Below are 26,774 nucleotides of genomic sequence, written 5' to 3' on the forward strand. Positions count from 1 at the left end.
AAGATAATAATACTGTCTCTATAGTCGTTTCTGGTTTTTAATGAGGTATTTTAATAGAACCACCACAAGGAGGAAATAAAGGAAATTTATTCAAAGCAGATTTGTAGTTACTTCAAGCAAAACGATCTGAGAAAAATCAAAATACGAAGTACTGTGTCAGTAGAAAAAAGCAATATATGCTGTAAATTCAGCAAACTCCATAGCATGTAATCATGCATGCTAATTTACCAATGCCTCTCTCTCTGAGGTGAAACTGAATCTGAAAACAGTAACATCTGTTATTGTTACCTGATGTAGAAGGTTAAAATAATTTTATTTAAAGAAAATGTTATTACCATTATATAGTTTACATGCAAATTTGTCTAAAAATGAATTTCAGAAATGGTTTTTTTTTTAGGCATCCTTCTCATAAGATACAGTGGAGAGTGTGTGGCCATGCATATTTCAAAAAAGCAAATTTACAGTTAATGTTTGAATTCTTTGGAAAGGTGCTTTAACAACCATTTTTCTGCACATGTAAACCTACCAAGTTTAATTCTGTTGTGGAGTCAGACATCTGTTTCACCTTTCATGTTTAATTTACAGTGCAGCTCTAAAATAGGAAGGTTGGTCTTTCATTCTTGCTATAAAGCATCAAACCAAAACAAATGATGTTTGTGTTATTAAGCAGACCATTTTTTTTTTATTATTATTAGAATGTGTGTTAGAAGACTTCTCAGTAGGTTTTGAACAATGTTATACAGATCCCTTATCTTTGTTGTTAAAAATGGGAGGGCAAATATTGAGGTTGGGAAGTTTACTTGTTTTTTGTTTTGGAAAGAATATTGAGATAAAAATAAATGTTACAGAAAACCTTTAATGTCAACATAAGATCAGCTAGGCTATGCTTATAAGCATATTTTGCTGTTACTGGTGTTTTATTGAGTGTTATAAATGTTTAAATCTTTTATTCTCTTTTGCCACACTGAGAATTATATATGGCTGTAAAAGTAATAATATCTAGACCTTGGAAATCATTCTTAATAATTCTTACTTTGCTGTGTGATATCAGCTTTTATCAGATACTAGTATAACGAGATTAGGTGACAAAAGTCTGTTTTTGGTATTCTTTCTGTGTCCTGTCCCGGGTTCATCTCAGCTGGGTTTGGGGCCAAGATGCCCATGCACCAGTTGCACCAGCAGAGAGACAGGATGAGCCACCATGTGAAGCACCTTCTCATTCATATTATGAGTCAGAATTGCCCCTGCAGATTCTTGTCTTTTGCTGTTCTGGAGAGAGCCTATGTCCCTACTTCTCATTTAATTTCATTGCAATGGTGGAGTAATTTCATTGGAAAGCTTAAGTACATCTAGGCCTTTTCTTCATGCTCTTTACATATAATTAGTGTAGTAGACTTCAGTACTACAAATTGATTTTTTCAGAGGCAGAAGATAACGACTGGAAATGCTTTCACAAACTAGTGGTTTTATGATGGCTTGAGAAAAACATACCTTCTTGTTTCAAGTTTACTAAATTCCAAGTTACAGTATTCATTCAAACAGAACTTGGAAGAGAATTACTACAAAGTGTGTTTAATTTTGTGTATATGTACACACACATATATAGGCAGTGTGTTTAATATATGCTTTATCCTCCACATACACATATTAAAAAAAAAATCTCACCTTTCTTTGTTTTGCTGGATTAGTTTCTCAGCAATATTCTGTGAATAACTATTTGCAGCTACAGGTTTCTGAAATTTTTTGATATTTAAGTAATGGTCACCCTAATTGCTTGTAATTCCTTATGTTTAAAAAAAAGCCAAAGAATATTTAAATGCATAGCAGAAATGCTTTTTGTTTTTTCCTTGGGTACCCAATCTCTTGTTTTCCTTTTGATGTTCAAGTCAGAATCATACTTGTTCTCCTGTTGACCTTATCACTACAGCAGTTTTAGCTCCCTAGTCTTAAGGTATGGACTAATAAAACAGAGGCTGGCAGAATATTCAGTGTGGCCAGCTCCAGTGAGTAGCCATCTGTGGAAGTCCTCCTCGATGTCTGAAGCAGAGTAAAATGTCCAGACAAATTAATGATGACTTTGCAGCTTTTTCATATGGGAGCTTGAATACAGCCCCTGGATGAAGAGCATAACCTACTAATTACTGGTAGAGGATTTGGTTTTCTGTGTGGCTTTGCAAACAGCTGCACTGCCACAACGTGGGGAGTGTCAGAAGGGCAAGAATGTGCAGTCAGAAATGAGAGGGTGGAGGCTACTTCATACTCCTTGCCAAGTGTAAATAGTTTTTTGAGGAGCAGCACAAAACTTCCTCTTAGGAGTACAAAGTAGTAATGACCCTAAGCTATTGACTGCATGATGGTTTAAAGACTGTGATGCAAATTAAGTATTTTTATATTTGTCATTGTTTCTTGATCTTGAGAAAAGTTATTAAAATTAGCAGAAAAAGGGTTTATTTAGTCTTTAACATGCAGGTATTTTCTTTGCGTAGAGAGGCAAACTAAAGGCAGGAGAATAGTACAGAACTGTCAAGAGGGTGTTTTGTTTTTTTTTCTGGTGAAATTCACGTACATATGTTTGCTGTGACTTTTATAGGCTCAGAACAAAGAAACGAAAGTACTGGCTGCTGCAAAGGTGATTGATACTAAATCAGAAGAAGAACTTGAAGATTACATGGTTGAGATTGATATTTTAGCGTCCTGTGATCATCCTAATATTGTTAAGCTCCTAGATGCTTTCTACTATGAAAACAATCTGTGGGTAGGTATTTTTCTTCGGTAAATGCTTTTACTTTTTTCAGAAGGTAATTGAAATTGTTTTTTTTTCCTTGACTTTATTGAAAGAGCATTTGTCAATCCCACTTCTTCTAGGTTGTCACTATTGAGATAACTGTTCAATTTCAGAAGTAATTTGTAAATTGTGAGTATGACTTTTAGGAAATTGCCGCTGTAAAATTGCGCTACACTTAGTCATTTGGTCAGGAGTGTGAATCTAAAATTTGGAAATCAGCAGTTCATTTTGGTGTATGAAGAGAGTTCTTAGTGCTTATTTGTAACAGCAGGACTCAAATTTTAATGACATTAACACAATCTAGAGTGAGATTCAGAATCTGCAGCTGAAAAATAAATAACGTGCTGGAAAGGTCAGCCTGTGAAGTATGTATTTCAGATATGGGTGAATTAATTTGTACTTTCAGGAAGGACAGTTTACCAGGACTTGAACCATAATTAATTTACTTAAAACCTGGACATTTGTACATAGAAGTATAGTGACCATACACGTGACTGTACGTCACTCTTTCTGCTATGTGCTGTGCGATGAATAGCTTTAACAGTGAAAATACAATTTTTTCTTTTAGGTGATTCCACGCAATATTTCTAAGTGCTTTTGGAATTATACAAAGAATACATGTGGATTTTTTAAAAAGAGTTTATAATTTTACAAGATACCTAAAACAAGCAAATGAAAATTTCCTTTGAGTCTTACAAATATGCTTTATCCTTTAAGCATGAAAACAATGGAAGTGTAATACTATGCTTGTTACCTGATGTAGGTTTATTTTGATGAGTTTTGTGAAAACTGTGTGAACTGAATGCAGAATATAAAATGATACTGTATAAAACAGTGGAATAGTGAAAAAATTTCCGTGCATAAAGGTCAGCATGAAAGCAGGTATGCATAGAGGCAGAATATGAAATAGAGTGGATAGACTTCAGTGGCAGAATAAAGATAGAAAAGGAGTAAATAGTTTGAAAATAAAATTGTAGATATATAGTTACAGTGAAATGCAGAGGCATGAAAGCAACAAAGGGATGTTGATGTGCTAAGTAAACAGAATTTAGTGGAGGAAGAAAAGAATGATAGTTGGACAAAAAAATGCGCTTTTGTTTTCCTGTTTTAGAAACACAGTTTCTCTACCAAAGAGACCTTTATCAGATTGTCAGATCAAACAGCAAATTTTAGAGACAGAAATTATTTCTTTGCAGTTTCCCACACTTAACTTACTTGGCAGTAGGTATGTAGAAGCATGTAAATGGAATAATGTTTTAAAGGATTTACAAGGACTTGCATTATATAATACATTTGTTAGTACCATTGTTCTGAGGATTAATTATGTATATATAAGTGTTATGGTATAAGGTATAATTTGACGTTTCCTCTTTTATGGGCAATTACACTCTGATTCTAAAAGTACTCTGAAGGAAAAAAATAAGATATTATTTCCCAGAATATTGGCTGTTGGGATTCTGACAAGAAATACTTAATAGCTGTCAGACTGAAAATTATAATTTAATGTGTAAAGTTCAAATTAAAGAAGAAAAAAACACATAAGGAAGTGTGAGGTGTCGATCTTGGATGACCTTTCCTCTTTATTGCTCTCCTCATTCCCTTTGTCTACCCTCTTTCTCCTTTGTGTATGTTCTTTCTGTCCTACATGTCAGCATAGTTTGTGCCCCAAAATAGTTGCAGTTTATTTTTGTTTCAAATGGAAACTGAGAATTGGAGGTGTAGTATTACTAGAATCTGGGATTAAAGCCTTGATGTATCGTAGACATCAGTTGAAAATGGAGGAAAATAAATGTAAATGTCTGAATTTAGTAATTTTCTGTAACTGTTAAGAGTATTTTTCCGTGTTTTCATCTCACCTGAAAAACAATACAGGAGATAACATCTGCTACTGGAAAATCATACAACTCTTATACTTGGACTTTTCAGTCAGAGAGATTATAGTATAGAAGTAGAGTTTAATAATTGAGAAATGAGTTTGGAGGGGTTATGTAAATCACCTTATGAGTCAGATTCAAACTGACTGTTTTATTATGCAATTTTATATTTGGATTAAGACTTCTGTCTAAGGATCTCCAAGCATTTTTCAAATAATTTCCTTGAGCAACACTTAGCTAGGTAACAGTACCAATATTTTACAGAGGTTGGTGAAATAATCTGTCAAGACCAAATAGTCTGAAACTCTGGTCTCACAGTAATGCTCCCTTAATCAGTGGTTCAGTTCAATGGAACTATTTAATTTGTAATTGTGTATTCTTTTGTTTATATACAGATCCTGATCGAATTTTGTGCAGGTGGAGCAGTAGATGCAGTAATGTTGGGTAAATAAGTTGTTTCAAATAATAAACTTAACATTTAAAAATTATATATTGTAAAACTTGTTTCACATGTAGAATATTTGTATTTCAAAACAATTATGTAATTGCTGTGCTATATGTGTTGAATGTTGGCTTTTTAAATTAGCATTTACACCTATATCTATGGATGTTATAACTTCCAAGTTTAGATTAATTTTCTCTCATTTTTAAAGTGTTTATTTACTATTCAAAACACATTTTTGTCTTGATCCTTTGAATGTGGTGAGTTGTTCTCATATGCTTATGGAACTCTCTGTTGTTATAACGTAATCTACATGAGTCCTTTTCAGGATCTCATTCTTCCCCTTCCCCACCATCTTCCAAATTATCAAAATGTAATTTTTTATATTGCATCAACCTTAAACTTAGATTTTTCTGGTTTTATTCCTCAAATTGGGTGAATGCCAATACCAATAAGTAAAGGATCTAGTCTTTAACATCTCTGTGTACCACACAAAAGAACCAATCTCTAAACTATATAGCTTTTTCACAGTTCAGATAGGTAGGTATACATAGTTCATGAGGAGGGCTTTGGGTATGAAGGATGAAATTTTTACTGAAAGGGGCAAATATTTTAAGGTAGAAGTTTTTTGACGTGTGATGTTCAGAATCTGTCAAATTAATTAATTTTCCCATATACTTCTATACTGATTGCTATGAACACATAACATAAAATGCAAAAGTGTTGTGTTTATTTCTGTCTCTTGTAGAGCTTGAAAGGCCATTAACAGAGCCGCAGATCAAAGTGGTGTGCAGGCAGACACTGGAAGCATTGAACTACTTGCATGAAAATAAGATCATCCACAGAGATCTAAAAGCTGGCAATATTCTTTTCACATTAGATGGAGACATTAAATTAGGTAAGATCGTTGCATATAAAAGTCTTTCATAGAACTTTGCATGGTCTTATAATTGTATTTTCCTTAGGCTGTTGTTTGTCAGAGTTCAGTATTCATTTAAATATCAATCTAACAATTAGAGTTTTTTCAGATGTGAGTGGTTTGCTGTTATGAAGAAAGAAAAATAAAAACCAACCTTGAGTAAATGTCCTAACAGTTCTTGGCACATCTTTCAGACTTCAAAATCAGCAGGGCTAGGAGTCATATCAATATCTGTACCAAGTTGCCCAAAGTCAGATACAGGTCCTACTGTTTCTTAGTATAATGCTCTTAATTATACTTATCTTTACTATAGTACCATAAGAACCTCCCTTTGAAGTTGTTAGTTTAGAAAATTAACAACCATCACTATCACCAAAAACCAGTTCCTAGTACTGTTGTCTTTCTATTACTGAGAGAAGTAATAATCTTAATTATTCAACTGAGTTTTTCCATGCCTTTTTTAGTTGTTCATTACATTGAAATTAAGGTAGAACAGTCTGGAAGAAAATTAATACAAGCTTACTATTGTTGATTCCTGGGGTTTTTTTATCTGAATTTAAGCAGTCATCCACTTTTTCCCTCTGATGTGGTAGGGAATCAGTGAGGATTCCTCCATGAAGAACTGACAAAGGACTACTGGTGGTGAATAGCATCCTTTCATTCAGCCAGGAAAAAGATAGGAGTTGTCTGGATCCTGTTCAGGGCTTCGTCAGGGTCAAATGCGTATAAGTTCGTCAGCCTTTACAATGGCTCTACCAGTGTCATAGTTCCATGACAGCTCATGTTCAGGTTTCAAAAACTTCTCTCTACATGGTATGTGGGATTAGTTGGATTTCTTTGGATGCAAGTTACACAGAGGGTAAAGGTAAGGAGAACTGGAAGATCACCACAGTGAACTGGGGCTCTAAATTTCCAGCCTTGCTACAGAGATTCCTTTCAAATGTAAGCAAGACGTGTCCAAATTCACAAATACATCTACTACCTAACTGGTACTGATCGCAGTGTCTCTGCGAGGTATAGTGCATTGTCTCTGTTAAGAAGTTGAGAATATTTAAGAACCTGCTTTGCTACATTGATCAGTTAAGTACCTGTGTGTTTTGCATGGATTCCCTTGTACAAGATTATTGTACATATAATACTTGCATGTGCCTTTCTCTTCATCTGCAAAGTACGGGTAACTTTACTGTTTTGACTTTTCTTGGAAGCCTGACGATTTAGTGATGGACTCAGTCTCAGAGGTCTTATTTATAAATGTAATAGAACCTCTACCTTAGTTTCTTAGTACTACTGTAAATGAAATCACATTTACAGATCTTAGCAAGACTCTCATGGCCAGAGAGAGAATCATTTGTTTCTGTTCATTTTAGTTGCCTCATACAGACTGGAACTATTTTAAGGTTTTTGTCCAGCTTAGCAGATGTATATAGCACTGTGCAGGCTGTCAAGATACTCCTTTACAGTTCAGACCACAGGGAGCTCTTCCACACATACAGTTAGTGATATATTCAGGTTTGCTAATTGAGATTTCTAAGAAAAGATTTACTTTAGTTTTGAAAAGTAAACAGCATCCCTTCAAAGAGCATTTTACTCCTTTTAAACTACTTGTATTTTGATTATGGTACTCACATAAATGGGTAATTCCTTGTTTTACAAATATGTGAACGGCAAATAAATTTCCTTCATTGCATTTTATTTGTATAAGGATTTGAGTTCTATTATTTCAGTATCTGCAGTCCCTCAAGATTTCAGATTTTGCATTTGAACAAATAGCTTTGTCCCTTTTAAGTGAGAAAAGTAGTGCTTTATAGACAAAGTTACAAAGTTAGAGTTGATTTTCGGTTGGATGTTACATCAAAGGTGCATATGCAAGCTTTCAGGTATTTAATATAAAGTGAAAGGTCATGTGGAAAGAAGCCCATAAGATAAAGGGAAAATGTACTTTATGAGAATTTGAATCCTGAAATTTAAAATTGAGTGAGGTTTTGAATTAATGAGAGCTAATGCTGTTTCTGAGCAATACAACCTTCACAGGCTAAAGAAAGTACTTTCTAATTAAAATAATTTAACCCACTTATTCCTACAGTAAATACATGCATTGCTCTTGTCCCACACAGGTCAACAGTAGCATTACTTTTTTTTTAGAAATGAAGAATAATGTTTATTCAGTATCTTAGTAGAAATGCTGTAGAACCTTGGGACTCAGTTATCAAAACACAAATATTTTTATCTCACTTTGAAGTTTTAATTCTGTAAAAAGTTTGCTCTGGACTATATAACATTTTAAAAGACAGTTGTAAGTTATGAAAATACAATGTTTTCCACCACCCAGTTAATAGCATTTTACTGTTTGCTTTAAGCGGATTTTGGAGTATCAGCTAAAAACACAAGAACAATACAAAGAAGAGATTCTTTTATTGGTACACCATATTGGTAAGTTCATTGTTTTACTGACTTTCTAGTATGAACTAATAACCTAATATTACCTTGTTAATATTACAAGCTTGATACAGTATCATGTAAATACATTGAGAGTAGAATGTGCTTCTTAAAATGCTTCAGTGAATTTATCTATTTAGAACCTTTTTCAGAACAGATAAGAGAGCATTTTCTAATCTGGTACTTCATTATTCTCTTTGCAGGATGGCTCCAGAAGTAGTAATGTGTGAGACCTCTAAAGACAGGCCTTATGATTACAAGGCTGATATTTGGTCTCTTGGCATTACTTTGATAGAAATGGCTCAAATAGAGCCACCTCATCATGAATTAAATCCCATGCGAGTGCTTCTGAAAATAGCAAAATCTGATCCACCTACATTAGCACAGCCTTCAAAATGGTTAGTATTTTATTTACAACTTTCCCACCCCAATTTTAGATTCTGAGTATGAGGTATGCCAAGTGGTATATTTATTAAACTTATGTTCATGGATGTAAACCTGTTGAACTTTATGGAACTAGCTTTATGCATAAAGTCAGGTACATATTCTATATGTGTGTGTTTGTACATGTATACATACATGTATTTATCTCCTTATACAATTGGGACTATGGTTTTTTGTCATAGTTCTGTATAGAAGCTTTCATACTGAAATATTTTGCAGATTTTGCATTAAATGTATGCAAAATAGCTTTTTACATATGCAGTAAAAGATCTGAAGACCATATGAAAATCAGGTGAAAGGAGACTAAAGTATTTTTAAACTAAGAAAACATTTTCGAAAGCTGTTATCTCTTAGGTCATTTTAATATCCTTATGAGATTCCTTAAATGATACGGCAGATGTGATGTATTATAAATCCAGAGACAAAAGTAAACTCTTCTATTAATGGACAAACATTTTAAAGATTGTATTTGTGCCACATTGGTCTTTGCATTCCTGTACTGTCTGTGTTTTCCTAAATCAGTAGAAGGACCTGAAGCTGCAGTGTAGATGCATGTGAAAGCAAAAGAATATTTCACTGTGCACTAGTCTGATGTCAAGACAAAAGAACCACCGCTACCTGTTTCCTTTTTGTGTAGGTCATCAGATTTTAAAGATTTTCTGAAGAAATGTTTGGAAAAGAATGTAGATGCAAGGTGGAGTGCAACTCAACTTCTACAGGTAGGAAGAGTTAATTTAATTGTTCAGAACTGTGGTTTAAAGGCAAGCATATTTTGTATTTTTCAAAATCAGAGCAGTATTACAGTAACTATTTAAGTAATTTCTAATTAAGTGTTCATACACAGTCTGTTTTTAATGTTACATTGTTCCTTATTTGGTAAAATCTGATTAAATGATACAAAATGCAGATCAAAGTATTTGTTTACTTATTTTGATGTAATATAACTAATTACTTTGCATAAGTATTTATACTTTGATACTTCTAACTGAAGAAGGAGATATTTACATAAGTAGTCAATTGCTGACAGGTGTTTTAAAAGCTTTAGTGCTCAGCCTTCCTCTATAATGCTGTTACTGCAGAATAGCTAAACAGGAGTAGATGTGACTAGGTATGTTTACCATCAGCAGACATTTACTTTATCCAGAATACATCCAGCATATATTGAATAGATTTAAGCAGCAGGGCCAAGCAGAGAGAAGATTCACACAGTAGAAGAGGTAGCTGTTTCTTCTTAAAGAAAATTGTAAAACTCTGTTCTTGTTAGGAAAAATTGGTCTAAAGGCAAAGCAGGGTTTTTCTAGAAATAATATTTCTGTATAAAGCTTATCAGGAAATAATTTAACTGAGGAACTGAAAAGAAGTTAAACATATTTCCAGGAAAAATAACCTTTCAAAAAAATCTTTCTAGTTCTGTTCTTTGGATTGTGAAACAGGTCAGTATAAATGAATTACTTGTATTTTTAACAAGTTGTTAGACTACTTGCACAGTATATTTGAATACAAATGTTTCAATTTTTAAAACTTCTATAGAAAAAATTCCATTAGGACAGTTATGATTAATGTTAACTGTGAATCTTCGAGTTTGAAAGAATCAAAGTAGCATTTCTCTGAAGTTGTATTTCTTGCAACTTACTATTTTCCTACTGCATACAATGAAGTCAGCACTTAATATTGCACTTATGTTTTATTTTCACAAGCATCCATTTGTTACCGTTACTTCCAACAAACCAATAAGGGAATTGATTGCAGAAGCTAAGGCTGAAGTTACCGAAGAAGTTGAAGATGGTAAAGATGAAGATGAAGAAGAAGAAACAGAAAATTCTCTGGTCAGTTTAAAATTTACTTTTTTAAATGTGCAATTAGTTTCAGTCACCAGTTTCCTATGGAGAACTTGGTATCTGATGTACTACCCAAATTTTGCATCAAGTCCTCTAAGAATAACAACATAAACATACTCTAACCTTATTACAAAATACGTAGTCAGCATTTTCAAAATCAGCATGTTCTTAAACTCCTTAAGAACTACTAATAAAGAATAATATTTAATAAATAATATTCATTTATTTTTGCATGTGTATATATTTTAGATTTTAAAAATCACATACTTACATTTTTTATATAGTTTTAAGTCAAAATGACTAGATGAACAATTAAACATATATTTGTATTCCATAAGATCCATGTGATTTTACAGCATGGCTGTCAAGGAAAAAACCAAAAGCAAACAACCCCGTATGCTACCAAGACAGGTTGGCCTTTATGAATGTAGTTCCAAAGATGCTTCAGAATCTTAGAATGCAGATTCAGTTTCTCAAAGGGCAAAGCCGTGAAGTTCAGTGATAATGGTACTAGGATGCAGAGTATACAGGTAGTGTGCTGTCTGACTTAACTGGCTCAAGCGCTATAAACATGGACAGTGACCAGTACCACCAGTAGCTGCTGTTACCAGCAATGGTAAAGAAGCAAAATGCATGTGCACAAGAACCATGCCTCCATTTCTTCCTCACCCCTTACCACCCTAGTTCCATCCCCTGGCCTTCATACCACTTTCCCTGTCCATCCCAGCAGATCTCCAAGTGTGCATTCCCACCAACTTCCTCCAGGACTTACTCTCTATCTCCTAAGGCAGCACCTCCCACCTCCCTCTGCTGATCAGCTGCTAAGCCATCAGTCCCCGGGAGGGTTGGAGTGAAGTCCACCCTGCAACTCAATTAAGTGTCTCTGCATAAGCAACAGTTTAGGAAACTGTGAGGTAGATGCATTTACATTATTTGCTTGTGATAGTTTTAAAAACTTCTTGGAGATCAGCACTAGGCTTCTAGAAGTATTATGTGAAGAAATCTTTTAAATGCACCTTTGACTTAAAAGGAATTATTGTCTATATGCTTAGGAAAGCATGAAGGCAGGAAATGCCGATCAAACCCATGCTTACTTATGGTAACTAACCTAGTATGTTCCCAATGGCAAATCAGAAGCCTGATCTGCAAATTACAGGGTTCTGACAGTAAATACAGACAGAGGGATATCGCAATCACTTTGAAGAATGAAAGGACAATTATGGTTAAAATTATACTTTATTGGTATATTCTTTCGTATGTCTGTATGTAACCTGATAACATTCATTCATATTCCATCAGCAGCAATTTCTACAGTTATGTAACTGTTTCTATCCTAGTTCCGTATTGCCACTGAATCAGATCTGCTGGAGCTCTTCACCATTTTAATGGAGTTTTACAGTGATTAAAAAACAGACCAAAAAATTTTCAGGCTTTTTGAACAAAGACCACAGGGAAATATATTCTTTTCGATGAAGCAGAAGAATGTCTTACTGTTGCATTTTCAGTGCTGCAGTAACTAATGTTACACAGCTTCTTCCTAGCCAAACTGGCACAAAGACGTGTGTTTCAAATCTGACTGTAGCTGGGACTACCAGGGAGCTGAACTAATAAACAAAAAAGCAGCGTGATTGGGAAAAGAGTCTTGAAGATTCTGTTTAAGTGTGAGGCAGAAGGCTGACCCTGATCCCTTTCCTTCAATCACAGTGTGTTTTATTAAATTACCAGAGCTGGAAGAGAGTTCTTATGAAACTGTTCTGTTCAGAGCCTGTCTGCAGTTCATACACTTGTGCTGTGGTAAAACCAAGTGAAGTACTCTGAGATTATCAAATTCATATAACTCTGCCTGTAAATACAGTATTAATCTCTATTCATGTATTCATCAGTAGAACTATAATTAAGTTAGAAAATGGTTAAATACTTTTCTTCCTTTAAATTTTTAGCAGCTACCTGCAGAGAAGCGTGCATCCTCTGACCTTAGTATTGCCAGCTCTGAAGAGGATAAACTTTCACAGAATGCATCTGTTTTGGAATCTCTTTCTGAGAAAACAGAAAGTAATGCAACTGAGGACAAAGCCAGCACTCTACTTCCAGATGACAAAACAACTGGAGATGAATCTGAGGACATTAAATTTAGGAAAACAGCTGATAACATATGTGATACTACTGTTAGTGAGATAAAAGTGCAGAATGGTTCTGTGCCAACTGGTGAAGATGAGCAAGGCAAAATAGTGCCGACTGAAAAGAATACAGAAAGCCTGGAACAAGCACATAAAGATACAGAACCCCAGAAAGGAGGGAAAGAACTTGATGTGGTAACAGAATCAGAAATAAGGGATGAACCCAACCTAAAAATGGAGAAAGAAAATGACATGGGAAATGAACAGACAGAAGGTAATAAACTGAAAATAGTACCTACAACTGAAAATAGTGTAGAAACTGAAGAATCCATTTCTAGGGAAACTGGTGAAAAAGAAGAGAAGGAGAACAGAAGAGATCTCTCAGAAAGTAAGGAAGAAAAGGTCCCTGCAGAAGATACTACAGAGCAAAAGGAAGATAAAGACGAAGCTCAGAAAGAGGCGATTATAATAGACACCACTACAGAAATTCTACCTAATGCTGCAGATAAAGTGGCTGAAGAAAAAGAACTAATAAAGCATGGAATTGACGACTTTAGGGAGGTAGGTGGTATTGCTGAAACACAGGTCAGTGATGGGGATAAAATACCTGTGACGGAGGATAAGCCAGTAGAAAGCCAGGCTAAGCAGGTCCATGAGATAATGAGCTCCGAAGAAACTCTATCGGAAAGCCAAAATAAAGCAATCAAAGTAGACAACAAGCTGGCAGAAAGTGAAAATGAAGATATTAGTAATATAAACAGCATGGAGGAAACGGAGGTCAAGGACTCTGGGAAAGACGACATAGACCAGAAGGTAATACAGAGCAAGCCTGAGGATATTTCTAATAAAGTGGTAGATAAACTGACTGATATGGACCAAAATTCAGAAAAGCACAGACCTGAGAATATCCAGGAAAACAATATTCAGATAGACAAAGAACATTTGGAAGTTACGTCTGATGAAATAATGAAGAATAAGCTTCAAGGTACTGTCAGTGAACAACAAGCTGATGATTCTGAAGTCACTCCAGTCCCCAGTATTAGTATTAGCACTGAAGAAAATGAGGAGAAAGTCAAAACAGATAATCAAGACAACACTGAAACTTTACAGCAGCTAGAATCGGAGAATTTGAAGGAAAATGATGCAGATTCAGGCACTGGTTCTACGGCTGATAACAGCAGCATTGATTTGAACTTGTCGATTTCTAGTTTCCTTAGTAAAAACAAAGAGACAGGATCAATATCTTTACAGGTAAGTATAAGTAACCATATACTTTTATATAAAATCCTGTGTGATTTTATATGTGACCCTAAAACTGTCTGCAAGCTTGACCTTTCCAACAAAGAAAATTATTTGGTGGGAAACTAGTGTGACAGTGTGGAATATAAAACTTTGTAGTAACCGAAGTATTGTAAAATTGCATGTCTGGATTTTGGCCAGTTATGCAGCAAAGCTAGAAGCTACAGAGCTGCTAATTATTTTCTCATTTCATTGCATAGTTGTATTTAAAAAATGTAGACTAGCATATAACAGGAACTCTAACAATATTAAAGGTGGAGACTTGTGAATGGTTGTAGTTCAGAGCTGATATTCAAGAAGACTAGTTCAGTACTTTACTCTGCAGAGAATCCCTGTTTAACAGGACAAATTTCTTATAACATCTAATCTTATATTGAATTCTTGTCACTTTCCTCTCCTGTCTCTCTGGTTAGATTTAGAGGAGCTAAGGCAGACAGTCTCTCAGGTTTGTTTATTCCGAACACTGTACTCCTATGGTTGTAGTATATCGGTGCAATTATGCCAGAATGAATGAGCTTATTCATAGGAAGCACATTCCAGATTATTAACTTTATTTATACCTTTATGCTAATACAATTATAGCCATACTATTATAGTAATTGTGTAACCATTGGCTTGAAGAAAAAAAACCAAACCCAAAACTCAACCACAACAACAAAAAACCCCACCCCAAACAAAAATTATAGCTTGGCATAGCTCTGCTAAGCATGACTTGAGTGTGTTTGCTGTAGTTGTAACACAGTGGAGACAGAGTTTCAGCTGGCTGGAGTCTCTTCTCTTGTGATGAAACAACAGCATCTCTGAGAAATTAGATTTCTCTGGTTCTGTTGGCAAGATCATCACATGATTTTTGACTAATATAAATGAATAAACCCCCCCAACTTGCTCATTTAATTTATTGCCAAAGCAGAAGTAAGTGGGTGAGTAAATTGCTATTCTGTTTCAGCACTGTTTTTCCAAATTAAGTATCTTTTTTTGTGACTGGGAAAATTATGTTCAAAAGCAAAGAATAATTGCAACTGTCTTCAGATCTTGAAAATAAAACCACATCAGTTCTGTTCAGGGTTTATCTGAATTATTTTTTTTTTTCTTCTGGCAATTTAGATGACCAATCATTAGTTTTCCTTTGCTGACTAGAGAAAGTTTCAGCACATTAGAATTTTTCAAGTTCTCACTTGATTAGTAAGGTACCTGATAAGCGAGAGGAACTCCTGATTTCTATATGGTAGGACTTCACAGAAATATTTGAAATAATTTAATGTTAAGAAAAAAAGGGGAAAAAGGATGTAACTTAAATAAGGAAAGGATAACTTACCAATACTTTATTCAGGAAACTAGAAGGCAGAAGAAAACTTTAAAGAAAACTCGGAAGTTTGTTGTTGATGGAGTAGAAGTGAGTGTAACCACATCAAAAATAGTTACTGAAAATGACTCAAAAAGTGAAGAAATGCGATTTCTACGGTAAGTGTTTTTAAAAGTAAAATTTAGAAGAGGTTAGCAGCTAATTTTTTTTCTCTTTGAATAAAAGAAGGAAGCTAATGATCTTATTTCTGTAATATTTGGGGATTAGTTTCAATTATTTTGTCAATAGAAAGGAATGTAAAGTGTTCCTTAATTCAAATCTAGTTTTACTGGAACCAAGTTGTAGGTGCTTTTTTCATATTTTGTATTTTTCCACTTCTTTTGTTTTCCCATCAATATTAAGTGTTCTTTTTCATTATTAGACGTCAAGAGCTAAGAGAGCTAAGACTTCTTCAGAAAGAGGAGCAGAGAGCCCAACAGCAACTCAGCAATAAGCTTTTGCAACAGCGAGAACAGATGTACAGACGTTTTGAACAGGAAATGACAGTGAGTTTCTGGATTTTGGTGCTCTTAAAATAGGACCTCTTGATGGAGTAGGCAGAATACAACTTGGAGCTATCAGGTGTTTCCTTTTATGATGGCTGTAGCTAAGTTTTCTTTCTTGTTAATAAATGGCAATATTTTCCATTGTGGTGTGCCCAGCTCATATGCTAGAACTCGCCTGCCAGAACAGTTCATCATGGCCATCCTCTGCTGTGGTACAGCACTTCACTGAACAGAATTTAGTTTTCTTAAACAAGGTGCCAAATTATTTTTACAGAGTAAAAAGCGACAGTATGATCAAGAAATAGAAAATCTAGAAAAACAGCAGAAACAGACAATAGAGCGCTTGGAACAGGAACACACAAATCGTTTACGAGATGAAGCAAAACGCATCAAAGCAGAACAGGAGAAGGAATTGTCCAAATTCCAGAACATGCTGAAGAACAAAAAAAAGGAGGTAAGAGACAATGATGATAATATAGAAATTAAGAAGTGTGGGCATAGCAAACAGTTGAGATTAGGTCACCCAGAAGCTTCGTCAACCTCATGTGCTATAGAGAGTTGTGGAAGGGTTCCCAGCAGTCTGTATTTTTGTTTTATTGCTTAAAGTGAAATACAAACAGCTAACAGGAAGATACAGATATTGACTTAATCTAGAAAAAATTACCAAATTAGAAGACTTTATTTTTAACAGAATCTTTAGTAAAATATATTTTCTCTCAAATATTAAATCAAGAAAAAGTATTTTCTTAAAGATTGTGAAAAATACTTGAGATTTCTACTTTAAACAAATCCATCTATAGCTACTGAGTAAATACTTATCAAATTAGAATTCCAAAGAAAAGAATATGGTCTTGATTGCTACTGAGGACCACTTAAATTCTAGAGAGTTTTTTTGTTAGAGTAATTTGTTAGATATTTATTGAATGTGTGCTGGCATTGCTTAGAATTTCTTTATATGAAGTGACAGCAGATTTAGTTCTTTAACTGAAAAGGAAAGCCAGGAGCGAAAAGTCTGGATAACCTAAAATATTTTACAGTAATTTCATATGTGGCATGCAGTTAAGGCAAAATGAATGACATTTGACATTAATTTGCTTGCATTAGAGTAAGAGAAGGTGATGTGTTTTCACATGGATTTTGCATCTTAAAAGCTGTTTTATTTCATTTTCAGATCAATTGCATAGTGCTCGTTTGTATAAAAATAGCTCTAGTGTTGGCTCTAATAGTTACTAGACTCACAGAGATTTCTTTAGAAATCTGTGCTATCCATGCTTTTGCATAGAGTGATCCTGTAGTAGAAAGTGCATTAAAAAAATGTAAGTTGTGTTCAGTTTGAACCATATGCTCATATGTAAATAACTTTTTTTCTCTTTTGTGGTACCTCTTGCATTTTTGAGTCTCTCTCTGTTTACTGGTGATTGGGTCCTACATGGGAAAGCGGGAAGAATTTTACGCATTGCTCTGAGCTAAAAGCAGTTCTTTCATGGAAACAGGAATAGCATGTGGTGATTTGGACTCTGTTTTCCGATGATGCTTCCACTATTAAACAAACACGCATTTGTTTTTGGGTGCATAGTTTTGTATTTAAAGCTTAAGAAGGCGATTTACAGTTCAAAGGAATATGCAGCTGGTGCTCTAAAACTACCCATGCTATATTGGAGTGTGCAATTTTAAGAATGATAAAAATGTAAAACACATCAGCAAAATTAACAGATTAATAGTCAGTTGATTTAGCTAGGTTATATTTAGAATCTTTCTACTAATCTAGTCTGATGCACCTTGGACCGAAACATGTTCCATTCCAGCATGTGTGTCATGAAAAGTTTCTTGAAAACATACTTAGTTATTGGTGGGTTTTGCTTTTGAATTCCTGAGAACCAAACACTTTCAATTAATATTTTATTTGCTTGTATGTTTATTTTAAAGGCATAACCTGTATAGATGTCATTTATGGTTGGAGACACTAATAATGGCATCTTACAAATTTGTGTTTGAGACAGTGTCAGAAATAGCTGGTTTTCAGTGGAAGTGACTTTAAACTTCCAACCATTTTTTACAGCTTTACCATGAGGTAAACATACTCTTGTAGTCCTTTTACCATAGCGCTTCAAGAAAATACCATTTTTGCAGGTGGTGGTTTTCTTAACTATTGACTATTCTAGCTGCTGCATGAAAACTCAAGCAGGAGACTGCCATTTCTGTGAGCACGGGGCAGCATTTGCATGCAAAAAGAGGCTGGCATATACCTCCTTTCTGCACTGCGCTGGCATACATAAAGCACATATTGTTCCTTCTCTTTTCATTAAGCTCTTTTCACTAAACTAACATCCCTGCCACTGAAGTAATGCATGCTTCCCAGTACCTCTAGTGCTTGACCTGCATGTCCTACGTTCACAGTAATGCTTGCTGTGGAGAAAAAGTGTACTTTTCGCCACCTTCTGCATGCTTATATACACTGTAGGTTTTATGTGAAGTGGAGAAAGCACCAAAAGAGCTGAGAAAAGAGCTCATGAAACGCAAGAAAGAGGAGCTTGCACAAAGCCAGCATGCTCAGGTAACAACGGCAGCTTCAAGCTACTAAAATACAAAAGGCAGCAGTATTCACACAGCTTGATGATGTCACTTCTTGTTGTTGTTGTTGAGTGAATATGGAACTTAACTCAAACTAACCCCTACATACTGCTCTCTTTCTTCATGTACTGTCATATCACATCCCATAGAATATACAGTGTAGAAATGTAGGAGCAACATTTTCACGTTTGTGCTGTTAAGCATAATAACTTGTATGATGTACCAAATACAAATGGTATTTTTCTACGACAAGTTTATTTACAGTGCTTTTGTGAATGGTAAGTACCCCATAGATCCATCACATTATAAAGGTTACAGTCAGAAGTAAGTTTTGAGCAATATAAGTGCAGGGGAGGAAAATGTATATAATATGTAAGCACGAGGCATCTTGTAAGCAGAACAGATGAGGTAAAATGAAGTTATTTAAATGTCAAAGTGTAGGTGTATAGAAACTTTACAAGACATCTATAATTTTACGCCTTCAGACTTGCTGCTTTTATAATGACCCAGCTAGAAAGGGGGCTAGTATTTAGAATAATGTAGGAAAATACTGGCTTTTTGATGGCCACAGCTTGTACAGAGTGAGTTTGCACCAAAACAGAGCAGGTTTGGATTGAGTAAGTTAGAGATTAAATGTTTATGTGAGTGACCTAGTAGAAAATAATAGCAACTTTATTCAATTACATGTTTAATTCAAGAGAGGATTTCCCAGGGTAGAATGTGATTGAGTTGCAGTGCTCTCCCCATACCAAGGATACCTGTCTCTGAACTTTTAGAGGCAACAATGAAAACCTTTGTAGTAACTTTGTTTGTTTCCTTTGCTGGTTTCAATTTGTTAAGGTAAGAGAGGTGAAAGAGACCATTGTAAAGGTGAAATAGCCTTACTTGGAATGCTAAGTATCTGGAACTTCTGTCAGTAACTACTTTTGTGTGATTAGCCTTGCCATTTTAAATGTATATTACTAACACAGCAGATCTAATTTCTTCTTTTTTTTAAGAACAGAAATGTATTTCATATTATATTATGACATAGGAAGTACATTGTGTCCCACAGGGCGTTGCTCAGGTTATGATTCAGTCTTTTCAGTTGTCTTCATGTACACTTTTCAACGCACAAATGCAGGATGTAAGTCTTAATATGCAAAACAACAGAAGTTTTATTTCCCTAATTTTCCAGATGTGTGTTTTCTCTTCTCCTTCTGCTCATATGTGCTGATCAGTGTCACAGTTGTCTCTAAACTAGTTAGCACAAATTTATGTAATTATACGCTATTCACAGTAAAAAGATAAAAATTACAGTAGTTATTAACTCTGGGCAAGACACTGAAGTTTCACACAAATGCAATATAATAGTGTTCTCTGGTGTTTATTACTTGTTCAGCACATGTGAGAAACAATGTGTAACTTCTATGCTGTGTGTGCGGTGAAACCATGTATTTTAAAGATACCTGAATTTATTTTAAGATACTTACTGGGCAAAATCAAGTGATAATCTTAAACGGGTGGACTGCCTTGCAGTGTCTGCCCTTTAACCACTTAACATGTTCTTTAGTAAAGTCTGTGACCTTTATTTATGTGATACTTGAGTAGATGTGGGAAGTGGAAAGGATTAGAGTGTTTTCTGAGATTGCCTGGTTTATCTTATAGTGCTAGCAATTATAAAACTTCTTAAGATTTACTGTGTAGAGAGAGCAGCAGTGATGTTTTGATGATTGAGTAAAGCTCAAGCATAATTGCTTTTTGACCATGACTACACTGGAACAGCTTCCCCCCCACGCCCTCCAATCAGAAAATTCAGGCAAATTAAACACCGTGTTAATTATGCATCTGTACCCTCAGAATAATAAACTTGTAGTTTTCTTTTTCACCTAGAGAGGGAAACAGGACAGTATTTTTCAACAGTCCACATATTTGATTAGGTATGTCTGACTTCATTTACAGACATGGCCTTGCATAAGGGTTCTTTTTGTACCCTCAGGTCTGTCACTGTCAACTTACTCCACCTCTGGTTTTCTGTTACCTGTCTAAGTGTAATTCTGCTGTCCACTGGGAGAGATGAAAGACTCATATATTAATAACTTTTTGTGAAGATGAAAACCAGTGTTGTCCTGATCATAATAAAATGTCCTTTTAATGAACATTTAATTCCATACCTTGCTGACAACTTTTTTAGCAGGTAGCACAGGTTCACTAAAGAAGTGAATATGCATAGCTCAGGAGATCCTTCCACTGATCATGTAGTACAATACTGTTTTCCTGCCTCATCCCATCTCCCTTCCAGTAGACCATCTTTAACATGGCTTGGTTACATATAACAGCAAATGCTTCAGCTGCCCGCCTTGGCTCTGATAGGACACTGTCATCATCCTTTCTTTTGACCTTTTATATCATGGTAGAAACATCTGCTTTAATTTCTTAAAGAGTGTGTGTGCATGCTTGCATGCTTGTAGATGCGGGTTTTTTATATGTATATAGTTGCAAAAAGAAAGGCAACGGTATGGGAGGGGGATTCTTACTACTGCCTGCTTTTCATGATGTGATGCAACAGAGTGATACACCCTGGATAAGGGGAAGATGCAGGTGATATGGGGACTGCATTAGGCAGATGGAAAATGGCTTTGTGAGGAGCCAGCTGAGCTCTGCTGGGACAGGCTTTCAAGTCCTGCAGGGTGCAGTTCCTGCAGAAGCCATTGCGTGTCTTCACAGCAGCCTTGCAGAACTCCCAACCTCAGTATCTTTGCGTTCATGACGAGATAAGCCATCAAGATTGAGACACAAATCTGAAACGCAACTGTATAAATAAATAGCTTTTAGCTCATAATCCAAAGTGAAATAACCATACATATTTTTATTTTCCTACGTCCATGAATAATTAACCTTGATTTTGAGTACTTGTCTTTGCTAAATTTGAACCTGCAGCTTGTTTTGAGGAGAGACGAGATGGAATGAATTGCAGGTTGCTGGCTAGTTTGTTGCCTTGCTGTTATTTATGAAGTATTATTTAAACAATAAATATACTCTTACCTACTCTCTACATCAAAAACACAAGAGATACATAATTTTATAGCTAAAGTATGTTACCTCAAATTTTCATAGGTGTATATGTTTTCATAAATAGCTAATGCTGAGAGAACTGGGAGTTTCATTAAAATGTGGTTAGAAGAACACAATTTAATTTACTTCTATTGGTTTCTACCAGGAGCAAGAATTTGTGCAGAAGCAACAACAAGAACTGGATGCATCTCTGAAGAAAATTATTCAGCAGCAGAAGACAGAACTAGCAACTATAGAACGAGATTTCCTCAACAACAAACAGCAGCTCATGAGAGGTATCCAGCATCAGACTCTCTTTGAAAGCAGACATTTGTGTTGTATTTTATTAAAGCAATAGTCTCTCTTAAATTTATGAAATCAGAGACCTTCGCGACTAATTTGGAACCGTAATAAAAACATTTGCTATGTGTTATGCAGTGTTCTTAAAAGGCACTTGTAGGCCACTTCTAAACATGCACTAGCAGGTAGATCAGAAAGTATTTGTATTGCACTTTCTGAAGTACTTCCTTTGGCTTTTCTCCAGCTCGCGAAGCTGCAATCTGGGAGCTGGAAGAGCGACATCTACAAGAGAAGCACCAGCTCCTCAAACAGCAACTCAAAGATCAGTACTTCATGCAGAGACACCAGCTGCTTAAAAGACATGAAAAAGTTAGTGTTGATTTTGATGCTTTTGCATATTTTGTGTGTTATAATACCCTGGGTTTTTTGTCAAATAGTCTTATGATCTCTACTGGTTCCTGTTTGCTTGCACAGGCAAGACTCATACAGGTATTTTGAAGCTGTATATGTTCTGTTGAAATAAAAAAATCTCAACAATCTTACTTTTAATTACTTAGTAACATGTTGAAGTATAAGTGGTCATATTTTTCTCTTTTGTTTCTTAAAAAAACCCACCCAACCACAACATCAGTCTTTTTCTATTAAAAACACTGAATTCTGCTTATACACCAAAACGAGTTTTGACTTGTCTGTAAATAAATCTAGTCCTTAGTAAATAATCCTAGAATTAAATGAGCAGAATGAGCTGGATTAGTTTTTGGGCAAGTAGCTGTCTCTTTATAGCTAAATCCTAGAAAAGCCTAGAAGACAACACATTTTCCACAAGGCATTTTGTTTTTTATAGAATACACTAAACAGAATAGTTCAGTTTTTGAAAATGTAAACCCAAGAGAGAAACTGTTAGATCTCCTTGGTGATTGGAGCATGAGCAGCCTCCACTGAAGGCTTGTTTCTGTATGGTTTGGTTTATCTCCATGACAACAGTTGCTTTCACCAGCTTTTGCAACAAACTGACCCTTCACAACTGCAGTAGTGGAAGTTCTGTTCCACAAAAGTTTCTGCCTTTGAATAACACAGACTTTTTAAAACATATTTCAGGAATTGAACAACCACTGGTAAAATATACACATAATCATTAGAGAATTTCATCTGGGTTGGGCATGATCCCGAGCTCTCTGGAATAAGTGGAAGACCCCCTCCTCGCCATTGATATCACTCGGACAGGGACTGGTTTCTGTTGAAATAAGCGAACTCAAAACAGCATGCTTATTGATGAAATTAGGTGCAAATATTCTAACATAATAGTTACTCTGTAACATTTCCATATGATTAACATTTTAGGAAACAGAACAAATGCAGAGATATAATCAACGCCTTATCGAAGAGTTAAAGAACAAGCAAACTCAGGAAAGAGCGAGACTGCCTAAAATCCAGCGAAGTGAAGCAAAGACTCGAATGGCTATGTTTAAGAAAAGTTTAAGAATCAATTCATTAGCCTCTCCAGACCAAGATCGTGAAAAAATTAAGCAGGTAATTAATAAAAAAGGTTGTAATAGTGTAAATGCTTAATGTGATTTAAACAGCAGGATGGGATATAGAGTGCACTCTCAACAAGTTCACAGATGGTACCAAACTGGGTTGATGCACTGGCTGAGGTCAGAGGAAGTCATCCTTCCCCTCTGCACTGTGAGACCTGTCTGGGTCTAGTCCTGGGATTCCCAGTACAAGGCAGACATGGATTTATTGGAGCGAGTCCCTCAAAGGGCCTTGAAGATGTCTGAGGGACTGGTGGGTCTTGTTATAGGAGGAGACACTTGAGATACCTGGGATGCTTCAGCCTGGAGGAGGGGAAGGGTCAGGAGGATCTTATCCATGTGCACAAGTACCCAAAGGGAAGGATTGAAGAATGTGGAGCCAGATTCTTCTCAGGGGGGCCTGGTGACAGGATGAGAGGCAGTGGGCACAGAAAATCCAACTTAAACATAAGAAAACAGTTTTTTAGTGTGAGGATGGTCAGACACTGGAAGAGGTGGCCCACAGAGATTGTGGAGACACTGAGAACTGAACTGAACTCAGTCTTGCTCTAACTGACCCTGCTTTGAGCAGGGGGGGCAGTTTGATCTTTGCAGGTCCCTTCCAACCTCAACCATTCTGTGATACTGTGAAATATTTTTAAGAATACTTGATTTTTGTGAGCTTTTGAATAAAACTGGAGGTATGCGCTCATTCTTTAAAGGGGAATGATGTGAAGAGGTTTAGTGGTTTGCTTTCTACTAATGCACAAAAGTCCCAAATCATGGTTTCATATGGTGAGCACTGGAAGGATGAAAAATCTGGGAAGTACAGTCTCTTGTGGCTGCATAACACCAACCTTAACCGACACTTGTAGCAATGCTGCTGTGTCACTTGGCATCAGAGGGAGGTAATTTCAGGAGTCTGCATTTTAAGGAAAAATTAAGAGTGTGGACAGAGAAATGGAAGGATAAGACAAAACTTGTGAGGACATTCCCTTTGTAAGAATTTTAAAAATGAAAGAGTAAAGAAAATACAGTTATTGTTTAAATCTTTAAAAGCATTCTTTTCAGTTATGCTGTTAGGTTTTATGTATTCAGTCTGTTACATACAGTTTTTTGACTTAAGTAAACTGCTGTATCTCAAGGCACAATATAAACCATCTTTATTTTTAATTTTAGTTTGCTGTTCAAGAAGAAAAGAGACAGAAGAATGAGAGACTGGCTCAGCATCAGAAACATGAAAACCAAATGCGGGACCTTCAGCTGCAGTGTGAAGCAAACATCAGAGAACTGCATCAGTTACAGGTGAAAAACAGATGATATTAAATGAACATTCAGTGGGAAGACTCAGGTTAATAACAGATGCAGGCAAAGCAGAAACATCTTTTCCTTCATTTTTACCGATTTATGTAGGGTTTTTTTCAACTTTGCTTTCAAAGGCTTGCAGTACACTGCTTAACCATATTCATATACTTACATCAGTTAATGAGAAATTATTTTAAATGCAGAAAGAGCATTAACCAGAGGCAGATGATCACTTCGAGAATATCTGTCAAGTTCCCACTGCTATTTTCTGTAGGCACTATTTCCTTTTAACCTGATTTTGCTGAAATATCGTTAATCAGAGCAGAGGTAGGCAGCACCAGGCACTACCTACAAGACATTTGTAGCAATACATGGAGTGAGGGATTTTTTACAAAGTGCAGGCTGCTGTTTATACTTGACCTTTTGGAAGGTCCTTAGAGTTCTATTGCGATAAGGAACTGTTTTGTCACTTTTGGTATGCATTTTGTAAAAGTTGCTGCTACGTTGCGACGATCTCCTTTATTGTTAAACAGCTTTTCCTATTTCAGGGACACAAGGCAGTTTTAAAGCATTAATGATCACTTGCTGATAACCTTTGTGTAGAGAGATCTTCCAATGAAGCTAGTTCTACTCTATTCACTTTCTTACATCCTGCAAAAACAGTCCCTGACTATGCCACTAATACGCCTCAGTAAATCTCCAAGTACTGTGGGAGTCTTGTGAGATTTTCAGCTCAAGTAAAATTGAGCGGATTAGGGCTACTCTGAGATTCATCGAGAAAAGTTGCCCCCTAACTGCACTCAGGTCTAGCCAAGTGCTTGTCATTTTTGTTTCTCTGTTTTTGTACTCTGCGTCAGACCCAGTTGAGACTGGAACCCTAGAAACAAGAACGTGGGGTTTAGAGACTGCTATTGCCAACTGCTCTTAAAAATCAAAGATCTGATGTAGCCAAATACTTAAGTTTTTTCTTACCATGCTTTGAAAGTCCTGTGAAAATTAGGGCAGATGCATGTGTACCTTACTGAGAGGAATGTGAAGCTGATGTGTGGTTTGATTATGCTTTTCCTTTTTACCGGGTGATTCTGAGGCTGCTTCTGCAAAAACATTTCTCTCCTCTCTAAGCCCCATTTGTTAGTCTCAGCTCCTTGGCACCAAGAATTGAAATATTTCCAAAAAATGACCCTTTTTAAATGTGTTTGATTTTAATAAATCACACAAACTGTCTTTAGAAAGCAAAGCAGAAATGCTGTATGACCTTGAAACACATTATTAGGCAGTGAAATGCGGTTTTGAGTAACACTGTCAGCTGCTGCCTTAATGACACTCAACAGTATATTTGGATTTACGGGTATTTCTTATCTCAATTGGTTCTGCTGGAAAGATCAGCTTTTGATAATGCAGCCTCATAACATACTTTTATCTTGTAATTATTCACGTCACTATTTACACAGAATAAGCTAATTAAAAAGAATTAGGACAACATATGTCACTGTACAAATGTTGAGTTGCCTAATCTGAATTAGTTTTACATAAGGATTATCTTTATCTTGTTTTAAGAATGAAAAATGCCATCTACTGGTTGAGCATGAGACTCAGAAGCTCAAAGAACTAGATGAAGAGCACAGCCAAGAACTGAAGGAATGGAGAGAAAAATTGAGACCAAGAAAAAAGGTAAATCGAAGCAGTTTATGAATCAGAAAACAATCGAGAGTTGATTCTGGCAAATACAGACAATACAAAAAGTATCACAAAGGATGAGAATCAAACTACTGTATAAAGCTGCTGTAGTTCCCTGAATAATAAAAGGTGTTAAAAAAAAAATGTGCAAAAGCTGAACAAAGGGCCTGTGCAACAAGGCCTTTGTTCCCTCTTGCAGTGCATGTGTGCTTATTTGCATATAAAACTTCTTAGCTGGAGGTAAATCTGATTTTCAGAATATATTTCAGAAGCCAGTAGGTTACTACAAAAATTGACTGCTAAGTAACAGACAGAGGGGTGGTGAAGGTTGGTTTGGGTTTTATATTTTGTTTTAAAATGGAAAGTACTAGA

General features: G+C 35.7%; 1 protein-coding gene across 2 annotated transcripts in view; it reads left to right on the forward strand.

Moving 5' to 3' along the window:
• Positions 1 to 26,774, forward strand: part of SLK (STE20 like kinase) — a 51,258-nt gene that overhangs the window by 18,981 nt on the left and 5,503 nt on the right. Inside the window, exons 2-18 of one of the 2 annotated variants that reach the window (XM_074907672.1) lie at positions 2,591 to 2,755; positions 5,055 to 5,103; positions 5,850 to 5,999; positions 8,378 to 8,450; positions 8,660 to 8,854; positions 9,538 to 9,619; positions 10,598 to 10,726; positions 12,679 to 14,106; positions 15,485 to 15,615; positions 15,879 to 16,002; positions 16,277 to 16,456; positions 18,464 to 18,556; positions 21,773 to 21,902; positions 22,151 to 22,275; positions 23,248 to 23,436; positions 24,600 to 24,725; positions 26,283 to 26,396. In XM_074907672.1, coding sequence (XP_074763773.1) covers positions 2,591 to 2,755; positions 5,055 to 5,103; positions 5,850 to 5,999; positions 8,378 to 8,450; positions 8,660 to 8,854; positions 9,538 to 9,619; positions 10,598 to 10,726; positions 12,679 to 14,106; positions 15,485 to 15,615; positions 15,879 to 16,002; positions 16,277 to 16,456; positions 18,464 to 18,556; positions 21,773 to 21,902; positions 22,151 to 22,275; positions 23,248 to 23,436; positions 24,600 to 24,725; positions 26,283 to 26,396 — 3,483 coding nt within the window. The remainder of the gene's footprint in view (positions 1 to 2,590; positions 2,756 to 5,054; positions 5,104 to 5,849; positions 6,000 to 8,377; positions 8,451 to 8,659; positions 8,855 to 9,537; positions 9,620 to 10,597; positions 10,727 to 12,678; positions 14,107 to 15,484; positions 15,616 to 15,878; positions 16,003 to 16,276; positions 16,457 to 18,463; positions 18,557 to 21,772; positions 21,903 to 22,150; positions 22,276 to 23,247; positions 23,437 to 24,599; positions 24,726 to 26,282; positions 26,397 to 26,774) is intronic. The other variant, XM_074907675.1, reaches the window with a different exon arrangement.

Source organism: Athene noctua, chromosome 5 (genome assembly GCF_965140245.1).
Source record: "Athene noctua chromosome 5, bAthNoc1.hap1.1, whole genome shotgun sequence".
NCBI lineage: Eukaryota > Metazoa > Chordata > Aves > Strigiformes > Strigidae > Athene > Athene noctua.